Source organism: Sus scrofa, chromosome 1 (genome assembly GCF_000003025.6).
Source record: "Sus scrofa isolate TJ Tabasco breed Duroc chromosome 1, Sscrofa11.1, whole genome shotgun sequence".
NCBI classification, from domain to species: Eukaryota; Metazoa; Chordata; class Mammalia; order Artiodactyla; family Suidae; genus Sus; species Sus scrofa.
Window position 1 is genome coordinate 207,746,955 of NC_010443.5, and position 13,507 is coordinate 207,760,461.

Sequence of the window (13,507 nt, forward strand, 5' to 3'; positions counted from 1 at the left end):
TATTTATGATTCCATTTTTATCTTTTAAATGCCATGACAGATGGCAGATTCTTCAGCCAACTCTATTGCCAGGAAATGCAGAAAGCTTGAAAGCACCATGGTAATGGTGAAATCAGACCAGGCAGGCACCCCAGACAAATCTAAGAGTCATTCCCCAAATTTCATGAGACAGTGGTCATCTTGGCTGTGTCTCTTCTCAGGGGAGTGTAATGAAGGACATGAAATAAAATGCGCTCATGGAAGCTACCTCGATACCACCAGCTTCTTAACTGTGGAATGGATGCCATAACAGCAATGGCACTACTGTTTTCAAACTTGAATGTGTATTTGGAAGCTTTCAGTTAAGGGGGGTGGTGGAGCATTAGTAGGAGCATCTGGTCAACCTTCGCATACGTAAAGCACACTGACCTTGTTGTGCTGGTTCCGCTAGGCTTATTTTGACCGGGAAGCCAACCATGACCATTCACCCTCTCTCTCTCCCATAATGTCTCTGCCTGTGAGGAGTTTATATTGTTATTTGTGAAAGTGGGGTGATGTGTTTAATCCAGACATGTTTAGACACTGCATCCTTTTCACTCCTGGCTTATTAGCTTTCGGTCAATGCAGACAGCTGCCTTGGTGTCCCAGCTGGGCACACGGGCCTCTGTAAACATATTTTTTACCCTCTCATGGTCCCTGGCCTGTTTGCCCTCATTCCCATCTGCCTGATGGCAGGCTGCCGATTTCTGATGTGGTCAGGTGCCCATCATAGGCAAGGAGGGGTTTGAGATGGACTGTCTGGATCATAAGAAAACTTCGGTGCCCTCACACAGGTCACACACTCATGGATAAATGTGGCCACCCCGAGGCTGAGCTTCGAGGACCCACTTGGACATTTTTGGAATTCAGACTCCAGAGGGGAAAGTCAGAATCACATATTCAAAATGGCCACGTCTGATGAGCCCCTGGTGGCCCCTGGGCTACCACTTAACCTCCTTGCTCCTGAGGGCTGTCTCTCCCCGACCTTTCCGCCTCCTGCTTCTTTCTTCTCTGCCAGTATTTGACATGCTTTTAATGGTGCACCAAGACGTTAATTCCACAATTCGTGCTGATACCAAAAAACTTATACTCTGGCTTCAACTTGTGCTCAACTATAAATAGCTAGTTTAAAACTCACCACACGTAGGGACCTAGTAGGGAATAGACAGCCACTTCACTGTAAAGGAGGGCAAAATTGGAAGAATGAATGGTGTTTCTGGAGGAGTTAGGTGGAAAAGGAAATTGGAGGCCCTGAGGGAACCCCTAGTTTCCTTATTTTACTTCTAGTCAGATGATAAACTCCAAGGGGGAAACAAGAAAAGTGAACAGGAAACCAGCAGCATAAAGGCATAATTCCATGAAAAACCTCCTGAGACTGTGATTTTTGTCCCTAAAAATGTATATCATTTGACCTTGGAAACTGTCAAGGGGGCTAATAAATAAAATTTTGAAGGACATACACAGATATTTTTCTAGGTGTGCTTTTTTTTTTCCTTTTTAAAAAACAATGAATTTTGCAAACACATCATGATCCAGCAATGAAATTGCCCTTTTGGCTTAGAATCTGTTTATCAAAATGCATCATTTTGTTTTAAGGAAATGATGTGATTTTGCTCAATCTATAATTCTAAAGTAAAGTCAGTGTTCTTACTCAAACTACAAAAATAATGTTGTGGAAAAAAAACCAAAAAACAAAAATCCCAGGTTACCTTCTTTACAAGTCACATGTCAAAAACATGCTTTCCTTGTAGCCCTTTACTTAGCAGTTTTAAGTTTTGGTACAGGGATTTCTTTTTCTATGCCTCACATCCTATTTTCCTTGTAGGCATTCTTACCAGCTAGATAATTAGAAAGCTCAGACATTTTAGCCTCGCCTTCAAAGCAAAACCTGTATCAGCCAAACTCATCTCCCCTTTACTTTCTGTCCAGCTGCTCCTCTCCCTGAGCCCTTGGCCTCCGGCAGCCTGGCTGACTCATCTTGTGCACACAACCTGGTTTAATGTTCCTTCATGTTCAAGAGAAAAGCCTCAGCCCTCCAACCCCTGAAGGATAAGGGCTTTTGCATTTCACGAAGAATAAAAAGTTAGTAGCCACATTTTTCCATTTGAGTAAAATAAATATAAACTCCCTATCTTTAGTTTTTAAAAAGAACCCGCAAATGAGAATTCCCATTGTGGCTCAGTGGGTTATGAACCCAACAATTACCCATGAAGATGCAGGTTCCATCCCTGGCCTCACCCATTGGGTTAAGATCTAGCATTGCTGTGAGCTGTGGTGTAGGTCACAGATGTGACTCTGATCCAGGATTGTGTGGCTGTGGTGTAGGCCAGCAGCTACAGCTCTGATTTGACCCCTAGCAGCAGGTGCAGTGCTACAAAAAAAAAAAAAAAAAATGAAGCCCCTGCAAGGACAGTTTAATGTTATCACTATGACTTTATGTCCATGGAATATGAGTGTCTCTGTCCTCCAGAAACACTTCAAGCAACTGGTAAGTGGAAAGAACAAATAGACACAACCGTGTGATTATTTTGAAGTATGTTTCTTTGGCCTACGATGACTGGGTCAAGCCCATGGGAGAGTAGTGATTTCCTAGGTTGTTGGATTTTTAATATTGCCTTTTGCTGGCTTAATGAAACAATAGTCTCCACTGTCCTTCAAATAGAGATGATACATTGGAATGTTCTAAAGATCATTTCGATGAGCTTAATTTTGAGACTGACAGTGACCCATACCATCAGGAGCACGTTATAATATCACAAACCTATGCTTATAGAAAAGACGTGGCTTGCCTTGGTTTTGTATCACTTCAGTTTTCTCTTTATAGGTCTACAGGGGTACTCAGGCACCATGACTCTTTCTTAGTGGATTGCTGCACCAGCACTTTTTTTTTTTTTTTTTTTTTTTTTTTGTCTTTTGTCTTTTCATGGCTGCACCCATGGCATATGGAGGTTCCCAGGCTAGGGGTCCAATCGGAGCTATAGCTGCTGGCCTGTTCCACAGCCATAGCAACACGGGATCCAAGACACATCTGTGACCTATATCATAGTTCATGGCAACGCTGGATCCTCAACCGACTGAACTAGTCCAGGGATTGAACCTGCAACCTCAGGGTTCCTAGTGGGATAGTTTCTGCTGTGCCACGATGGGACCTCCTGCACCAGTGTTTATTAAAAACTCTTCAAGAGCAGAATGTGTGGGGTCAGAAGGCCTGGGTTCTGGTTCCAGCTCTGTCTCCTATCTGCCTTATGACCTCCCTCCACATTTCTAAACCTTTCTGCTCTAATTTTCTTTCTTCTTTTTTTTTTTTTTTCAAAGAGGGAGTAGTCTTGGTCCAACATAAACCCCTTATATCTAATCAGGTGCAAATATAGAAGCACAAAGAAAAATAAGTGAATTTAGTGAATGGGTCAAGTCCAGTCTACTCAGCACTTTATTGGATGGGCTTCCAATGATCAACCTTAAGAGTTTGGCCTATTAACCTCTCAAGAAGAAAATACAATTGCAAAAGATGGGTATACTCTAAAGACTCATGCAATGAGTCTAGTGGGATGGGAAGTTCTTATTTGGGGCAAGGAATTATACTAAGTGCTGACAAGCCTGAGAAATATCATTGACTTAGTCTGTCCCATCATGTGAGTCTCCCATCAGAGTTGATGAGGAAATACTTTGGGGGTTAGAACAGTCTGTTCCTGCATTACTTAGTGAGACTGGTTTGTTTAATGGCTAGAATGGCATCCTTCTGAGAGATCTGAGTTTTCATTTGAGTCCCAACATAGCGTGGTCTTTAGTAAAGGTGTGTATTGTTATCATTTCATTCCAGTAGATGGTGACACAAGCATCTATGTTGAAGGCTGCCTTGCCTCTCTTTGCCAGATTCATCATCAGCAATGGACTGCAGACCAAGCAGGGGGTGTTTGAGATCACCCTGGAGACTGTGGACAGAGCCTTACCTGTGGTGACCAGGAACAAGGGGCTGAGACTGGCCGAAGGGGCCACGGGCCTGCTGTCCCCTGACCTCCTTCAGCTGACCGACCCTGACACTCCAGCAGAGAACCTCACGTTCCTTGTGGCCCAGCTCCCACGACATGGCCAGCTCTACCTCTCGGGGATGGTGCTGCTCCAACACAACTTCACTCAGCTGGACGTGGACAGCGGGCGTGTGGCCTACAGGCACTCAGGAGGGGACTCGCAGACGGACCACTTTACTTTTGTGGCCATGGATGGGACAAACCAAGGCTTTCTTGTGGATGGGAGAGTGTTCCAAGAACCTGTTTCATTCACCATCCAGGCAAGTTTGACAAACGTGGGTTATGACCAGAGATGTGGAAAAAGTAACTTTGAGAACTGTTTCCTTATTTACTTCTTTCATTCAGATCTGTAGTGGGTGTTTGCAGCAAGCCAGGCACTAAGCAAGGCACTGGGCATCTAAATATGAGCAAACAAATGTTCTCCCTGTGTGCGGGCTAAGGGCTGACCTTTGGAGTCAGTGGTGGTACAGAAAAGGGCCAAAAAATACAGGCTTTGGGGTCAGACACACCTAGGTTGGAATTTCTGCTTTAAATATTTTAAGAGTAGAGTGACTTTAAAAGAGTTCCTTGCCTCTTCGGATCCTACTTTTCCTTCTTTGGAAAACTTGCCTTGGCGTTCTCTTGTGGCACAGCAGGTTAAGGATCTGGCATTATCACTGCAGTGGTTCGGGTTGCTGTTGTGGTGCAGGTTCAGTCCCTGGCCTAGGAACTTCTGCATACTTTGGTTGCAGCCAAAAAATAATTTTTAAAAATGCCTTACAGCACTGTGGTGAAAATTAAATAAGATTATGTATCCAAGGCACTAGCATGTTGCCTGAAGCACATTAGATATTGAGTCTCCTATAACTACATTATAATATCTAACTACACTATTACATTGACGCTTATGAGTCTGTCTTATCTACTGGCATCTTAATGGTTTTCAATTAAACACATGAAAACTTAACTATGTGGCATCGATACTTCACATGTATTAATGGTGAAGAAAATAATTATAGTAGCTGCAGTGTTTGGAGTATTAACTGGAGGTTGGACCCATGTTACATAAATCTCATTTAATTTTCATAAGAATCCCATGAACTGAGTTTCATTATCTCCATTTCACAGATGTTCAGAAGTTCAAACGTTAAATTATTTTTTCAACACACATAAAAGTCTTAAGTCTTTCTGATCCTCGATGCTGTGTCCTTTCTGTGGCACTACGCTGCCACCCTTGTGTTGACTGTTAGGATAATTCTTGGAGGGCATCGTGTGTTTTTCTTTTTTTAGTCAAAACACATCAAGTATGTTCTGGCTCCCAAAGCCTTGAATCCACTCTCCTTGGATATAGTTCACCCTCTTCTACCCATTTCCAACAACAGCAAAAAAGATGTAAATCTGTTTCTTAGATCAGGATACATTCTTTTTTTTTTAAATGACTTTTATTACATTCTTCATTCTTTTCTTTTTTCTTTCTTTTGACCATACCTACGGCCAGGCATCGAAGCTATGCCACAGCAGTGACAATGACAAATCCTTGACCTAATGAGCCACTAGGGAACTCCAGGATATATTCTGATTATGTAAAACAATAATATTTTTCCCTTGCTCTTTAGTCTCTGTCTTAGGGTTCTCCAGATAAGCAGAACCAATAGAATATATATAATTTATTCATATATAAATTATTAGAAAGAGGGAGAGAGAAAGAGAGAGAGAGGTTGATGTATATTCAGGAAGTGACTCATGCAATTATGGGGGCTGATCATCCAAAATCTGCAGAGCAGGCCAGCAGCCTGAAAACTCCAGCAGGAGTTGATATTATAGTCTTAAGTCCAAAGGCAGTCTGGAGGCAGAATTCCTCCTCCTCAAGAGACTTCCATCATTTCTTTTAAGATCTTTAAATGACTGGATGTGGCCCACCCATTATTACGGAAGGTGATCTGCTTTATTCAGAGTCTATTGTTGGGATTTCCTGTTGTGGCTCAGCAGTAAACAAACTGGACTAGGATCCATGAAGACACAAGTTCGATCCCTGGCCTCACTCAATGGGTTAAGGATCCTGCGTTGCCGTGAGCCATGGTGCAGGTTGCAGACGCGGCTCAGATCCTGCATTGCTGTGGCTATGGTGTAGGCTGGAAGCTGTAGCTCTGATTCGACCCTGAGCCTTATAACCTCCATATGCCATAGGTGTGGACCTAAAAAGAAAAAACAAAGTCTATTGTTGTAAATATTAGTTATGTCTGGAAAAAAAAAATTCCTTCACAGAAATATCTAGCTGGTGTTTAAGCAAACAACTATACATCATAACCCAAAGTTGACATATAAAATTAATCTTCACAGTCTCTATCAAAGATGGATCTGAGTAGAAAGCTGGTGAGTTATGATAACATAGATTGGGCAAAGATGAATCTTTGGCATGAAGGAAGTCTGGAAAATGCAGTGAAATTATGACGCACTAGGAGAAGAAAGAAGGTATTGGTATGGTTGGTACAGTATGTGGGAAGTTCTTTGCACATTGTACAATTACTGTGTTTCTTTTTCTAATTACATATTTTAATTGTTGCGAGTTCCATCCCACTCTTTGGTCTACTGATAATCTCTTTTTTAAATTAAATTTTCTTGGAATATAGTTGATTTACAATGTTGTGTTAGTTTCAGGTGTATAGCAAGGTGAATCAGTTATACATATACATATATCCATTCCTTTTTAGATTCTCTTCCCATATAGGTCACTACAGAGTATTGAGTAGATTTCCCTATGGTCTACAGTAGGTCCTTGTTATTCATCCATTCCATGTATTTAATATCTTTTTCTTGACTTCCGACTCACCGTGCTTTGTAGAGAAATGTCACTGTCCTGCCCCATCTGGAACAACATTCTGTTCTACTAGGTTGCAAATACGTAGGCATTATTAATTCTGAGTGCATCCCTAAAAGTTCCTTCCTACACTCCAGATCAGAGAGAGAAAAGGGGGTAGAATTTACAGAAAGTACCAGAATTAAATCAGGTTTCTCCCAACACCAAAATTATCTTATCCTAAGATAGTTATCTCTAGGAAATTGTAGAATTTACTGGTAGGAAAATGTTGAATGTGTGCTCTAAAGGATTTTTCATTAAAAATACAAGTACCTTTCCTTATGTGTAAACCCATCAAAGAAAGCCTCAAACTTTCTCCTGTAATTTTCCCAAACGTCCTGGTGGCTCTGGAAGCATTTAGGAAATGACTAAACCCTCTAGCAGTGCAAGAGAGGTGACCTCCTCAGTCTCTTGCTTTCAGGAGCTTTTTATGGCGAGACAATTTGATGTCCACCACCACTGAGTGATGAATTGGTCCATGTAAGTCTCCTAAGCAGGGTGCACTACTCCAGTGGCCCCAACTGGGTCATGGAGGGCAAAGTTGCTGGACTTCAGTACAAAACCCAGGTGTATGTTACTGATAACAGCGGGCACTAGTCTGACATTCATTTTGTAGGAAATCATGTCTATCTGATCAAGATTCTGTAATCTTGCTTCAATGATTCCTCTAATCTTTATTCTTTTTTTTTTTTTTAATCTTTTTAGGGCCACACCTGTGGCATATGGAAATTCCCAGGCTAGGGATCAAATGAGAGCTGTAGCTGCCAGCCTATGCCACTGACACAGTAAGGCAGGATCCGAGCCATGTCTGCAACCTACATCACAGCTCAGAGTAACACTGGATCCTTAACCCACTGAGCGAGGCCAGGGATAAAACTCTTGTCCTCGTGGATACTTGTCAGATTCGTTACCGCTGAACCACAGCAGAAACTCCCTTGTAATCTTTCTTAAAAATGGGACAGGACTGGAGTGTGGGAGAAAGGACCAGAGTCACTGCTGTCTATGGTTTTTAGGCATGCATGAGATGATTTTTAGTAAATCCAACACAAGTGATCATAGGAATCTGGCTTTTAACAAAAAATGTCTTGTACTCCAGTATTTTAAAATGCTCTTCTGATATACTGAGCCAAAAGACCTGGCTTGGAAGAAATTAGAAATTTAGCTAGAGTAGGCTTGATTTTAACATAAGTATTACCAAAGATAGAACATGGGGGCCATGTAACCAGAGTATAGATATTGACTTTTTTTCTTTTTTTTTTTTTTTTTTGTCTTTTTAGGGCTGCACCCACAGCATATGGTGGTTCCCATGCTAGGGATCAAATTGGAGCTGTAGCTGCTGGCCCACACCACAGCCACAGCAACGTGGGATCTAAGCCGTGTCTGCAGCCTATACCACAGCAACTCTGAAACCTTAACCCACTGAGTGAGGCCAGGGATTGAACTCACATCCTCATGAATGCTAGTCGGGTTCGTTAACCACTGAGCCCTGATGGGAACTTGATATTAACATTTTTTAAAAAATAAATTATCACAGCAGGCATTCATTTGCTTTTGGTAATAATTTTTTTTTTTTTTTTTTTTTTTTTTTTTACCTTAACCGTGGCATATGGAGGTTCTTGGAACAGGGATTAAATCTTAGCCACAGCTACAACCTACACTACAGCTGCAGCAATGCTAGATCCTTAACCCACTATGCTGGGCCAGGGATTAAAACCACACCTCTGCTGTGACCTGAGCCACTGGAGTCAGATTCCTAACCCACTGCATCACCATAGGAACTCGGATAATGCTTTTATTTTTAAGGAAAATACAACATTTAAAAAATGAAACCCTACCTTCAAGTATTTACCAATTATGAGGATAAAGCAAATGGCTTGAAGTATTATTATTTTTCCTTTCTTGCCATTGAGCATCCTTCCTATTGGCCACCCTGGAACTTCTCCCCCAAAAGGCCATGAGGACTATGTGACTCCCCACCTCCCACCCATCTTGTGTCTCTGAGGTGCCATCTACAATTTTCAGGAGAAGAGAAGGACTGTGACTTTGGAAAGTGTTTGTTGCTATTTCAGTGTATAAAATGATTGTGTGTTGTGAAGCATTCGTAAACTACAGAAAAGCACAAGAAAATAGTCCTTCATCATCCCATTGTCATTGGTGACTTCTTTCCATTCTTCGATTCTATGCAATCAAAAAAATTATATGTACTGTTATGCATATTGCTTGTTTCTACTCTTATAAAAATTTCCTCTTGTCATTAAATCTTCCTTGAAAACAGTTTTTAAAGACTGCATGGCATTGAGTCTCAGGCAGAGATGGTGTATGTTTTATGGAATTTTTCGTTAATTGCATTACAAGGTATGTGTTAGTAAACCATATATACTCACACACAGATATAAATGTGTGTATATATATATATATATATTTCTTTAGGATACACACAAAAAAGTAAAAGTTTTGGATCACAGTGTATGTACACTTTTATATATGTATGTCAAATTTATTTCCAGAAAATTTTCACTAATTTGCATTCCTATCAGCAAAAAATAAAAATGTCTGTTTCTCCAAACATTTACCAACATGAGGTAAGGTTACTTTCTTTAAAAAAATAAAAAATAAAAAAGCAACTTGCCAACTAAAAAGAAAAAAAAAATTCGGTTGTTAACAGAATTCCATGTAGAAATACTCAAAGGCTAAGTGGTAATTTTTTCCCATCCCAAGACCAATGAACAGATTTGTGCAAATGCTCCCAGAATTTTGCTGTGTGTCTGTATGAACATATGTATATATTTGTTTTGGACAAAAATTAGAGTGTAGTTTCCTATTCTGCAACTTGCTGTTTTTTAGTTTTGGAAATTTTTTCCTACCAGTTAACACTGAGTTGTGGAAATTTTTCATTACCAGCTTATCCTACTTCTTTCTCTTTTTAATAGCTGATTAGCAGTTTATTATGTTATATTAAAAATATATATGGTCTTATCATTGACACATAATCTTTGCTAGATTCACAGCAGTATCATTTTAAGGTAATTAAGGTTAAAATGTGAATGGTTAGGAGTGAGAGGAAGAAAGGTAGTGTTCTTACACCCATTTTCTGGTATCAGTGATGAATTGTGCTAATCCATGCAAAAATGCTCTGTCCCTAACCTACAAGAGTCATTGGTAAGATGAACTGATCTCCTTATCATCCTTGAATGAGGCCCTTTGTAGTGTTTGGACCTATGTACCCCTTTCACTCTTTAGTAATTACCCGTTACAATCTTCACAAATTCAGCCTGGTTCTCACTGTCGATAAAACATATGCAAATACCAATAGATAAGCCCCTTTCACTTTTTTTTAGTGAGGTATTTTATTTTTAGTCAACATTTTTGCTAGTTAAAGTCAGGACAACAATGTTCAATGCATTTGTAAGCCCTTACAATTTTGTTCGTGTAAGTCATTGAACACTGGGAAAAGGGGAAATCCTTCTATGGAACTAATAGTAAGTTTGCAATACATTCTTGGGTCCGTTTTAATATATCCATTCAACGAGTATTTCTTGAGCTTCTGTTGTGGTCTGGCACTGTGCTAGGTGAAGGGAACAGTTAGGGGAAAAAAAATGTGTCTACCCTCAGGGAGCTTATATCCTAGTTGGGGAGTCAGACAGTGGAGCAATAAATAAAGCTGGATCAAAGTTTACAATAGAAAGTTGGCCTCTGTCCTGGACACTATGATATGAGAATGTTGTGAATGATACAGTCTTTGGTAGAAATGAATAAATGAAGAGAATAAGGAATCTGAAATTCAGGAGAGTTTATCATTGCTGAACCATTAAAAAGCCCTGTGTTGCATGGGAGACGAGGGAAGCCTTTGTGTAACACTGTGTGTGCTTATTGGCAATTCAGGTGGACCCACTTGACAAAGCAGCCCCCAGCATCACCCTCTTACATTCCCCATCTCAAGTGGGGCTCCTGAAAAATGGCTGTTACGGGATTTACATCACTTCCCACATGTTGAAGGCATCAGACCCTGACACCGATGACAATCAGATCATCTTTAAGATTTTACAACGCCCCAAACACGGACATCTGGAGAACACAACCACAGGTACCGCCTTCCTTAATCCTGGTAATTGCTCATTTTAAAGTACCCAGTGATGGCAATGCTAGAGAGTAATTTAATTAAGCGCAGGCCCATTTGGTAAACACTCCCCAGGGCTTACTGATAGACGCAGTTTATAAATCAAGACTGGTGCTAAAGAGAGTTTGAAGCCGAGTTTTCCTAAATTCATCCCGAGTGGGAGAAATAAATACTGATGCGCAACTGTTTATTGTTTACAACTTTTTCCCTCAACAGCCAGATTGTAATGTCTTCACAGGAACACAGATTGTCAGGAGCAAATTCACATTGGTGACTCACTGTTTTTCTATCATAAATTCTGAAGTCACAATTTTTGGTGTAATGTTTTCTCTGGATTGTATATTATTTCTGCTTTTTGAAGACAGTGATCACAATGTCACTAAACAGAATGGCACAGAATTAGAGATTTTATTACTGTATCTTCCCTCTATTTTTATATTTAAGGTACGGTATTTCTGAGGCAAAATAATTCTAAAGCCTAATTTAAGTTCATTGAATTTGAGTTTTATAATACTTACATTATATTAATTTCTTTAAAAATATACTTTTGCCCTTTTTAAAGATGAGGTTAAAATAGCCATAAAATTTTATCAGCTCGTGTTTTGTTTGATTACCCATGGAAATCAATTACTTCCTTTTTCTTGTAGGTGAATTTATCAATGAGGAATTTAGCCAAAAGGACTTGAACAGTAAGACCATTCTCTACGTGATAAATCTATCTTTGGAAGTAAATTCAGATACCATGGAATTCCAAATCATGGACCCCACAGGGAACTCTGCCACTCCTCAAATGTAAATTATTTTGTTTATTCAATAGTCCTGTATACAGTGTCCAGAATGTATCTGATGAGGAAAGTGAAATGTTCTTTTTCAAACAGAATCTAAGAGGACAAATTGATAAACCATTTCACAAGCTCATAGAATTTATTTTGGAGAGGGAAACTCCTATTACTGCTTGGTAATGGGAAAGCCAGTAGCTTTACAGAATGTGAAAACAATACATAGTTAAGGGCCTATATAGGGCTGGGTCATTCATTTTATGCATGCAAATGCATACACTGTCACACACACAGAGATTTCTGCCTTGATAACTCACTGACATCCAGGACTGAGCTTGCAGGTTCATGTACAAATCATGCAGCAAGAGGTCACTCTAGGACCATGTTAGTAACCACAGTCTCCTAAAATAGCTGGAGTTGGAAACAATGAGAAAGTCTGGAAGCCTTAGCAAAATATCTTCACTTCCAAACAACCTCAAAAACCCAAGCGATTACTAGCAACTGCTTTTGTAAGTTAAGAAACTTACCATAAGGAAGGTGAGGAATAGTGTAAAAGAGGAAAATAGACTTGGGGAAGTATTAAGTGATACTTAGGAGTTAGAGCAACAAATCTTCAACATTAACAGTATTGACAGACTGTAGTGATTTCACTCACCAAGACCCTATTCTAGACTTTTTTTGACGGTGCACCTTGAATAATTTGCCAGCTATCAGTGGATCACTAAAAGATTCATCATTGTCCAGTTCTTTGTGTGCTGGTTTTTTTCTTTCTCTTTTAAGTTTGCTACTCTTCCCAGTCACCTCAAAGAAAAGGTGTTCATTTATCCTAGTTTTAGTATTCACCCTATCCTAGACAAACTACATACCATGAGGACTTCTCCTTTATGGGGCTTTTATGACAGAATAAAAAGGACAAAGGAAGAAAAGAAAATTGAGAAATCTGCCTCTGCTTTCTTCCTTGCTTTTTCTTTCTGACCCTGAATTGTAGTCCCAATATCTGCCAGCAGAGGTCTCTGTAGTCATTGTTAGAAAAATGCATCCTTAACAAAACATGTTCCCAGGGTTCCACCTCTATTGCTTGTAGTACCTAGTTCCCCAGAGATTTATAACCACCATAGATTTTTCTTGAGTGGCTACTCTATGCCAGGCACAAGAGGCTGGGAAATAGATGTGAGCAAGGAAGACCTGTCCCCTGACATTAAAATACAATCATAACACTATAGAAGTATAATGGATGCCGACTTCCCATTAAAATGTTCTTGCCGAAGTTTTTCTGATTCCTTTGGATTAAAGTTTTTATAGAAAATATATTACCTACTTGCAATTTCAGATGAATGTCTTCCAATTCTCAAGGGAATGTTTTTTTTTTTTAAATCCTGCCCTAAAAATATTAATAAATTGATTTTACTTGCTTTTCAATAGTTCAACTAAAAGACATAAGAACATTGATCAGGAGTTCCCGTCGTGGTGCAGTGGTTAACGAATCCGACTAGGAACCATGAGGTTGCAGGTTCGGTCCCTGCCCTTGCTCAGTGGGTTAACGATCCAGCGTTGCCGTGAGCTGTGGTGTAGGTTGCAGACGCGGCTCGGATCCCGCGTTGCTGTGGCTCTGGCGTAGGCTGGTGGCTACAGCTCCGATTAGACCCCTAGCCTGGCAACCTCCATATGCCGCGGGAGCGGCCCAAGAAATAGCAACAACAACAACAAAAGACAAAAGACAAAAAAAAAA

At 40.1% G+C, this 13,507-nt stretch overlaps 1 protein-coding gene across 13 annotated transcripts in view; it reads left to right on the forward strand.

The window, feature by feature from the left end:
• Positions 1-13,507, forward strand: part of FREM1 (FRAS1 related extracellular matrix 1) — a 268,715-nt gene that overhangs the window by 211,144 nt on the left and 44,064 nt on the right. For 11 of the 13 annotated variants that reach the window (XM_021063564.1, XM_021063514.1, XM_021063573.1 and 8 more), the window contains 3 exons: positions 3,892-4,306; positions 10,765-10,966; positions 11,647-11,791. In XM_021063564.1, coding sequence (XP_020919223.1) covers positions 3,892-4,306; positions 10,765-10,966; positions 11,647-11,791 — 762 coding nt within the window. Of the gene's footprint in view, positions 1-3,838; positions 4,307-10,764; positions 10,967-11,646; positions 11,792-13,507 lie in introns of all 13 variants that reach the window. The other 2 variants (XM_021063589.1, XM_021063595.1) reach the window with 2 other exon arrangements.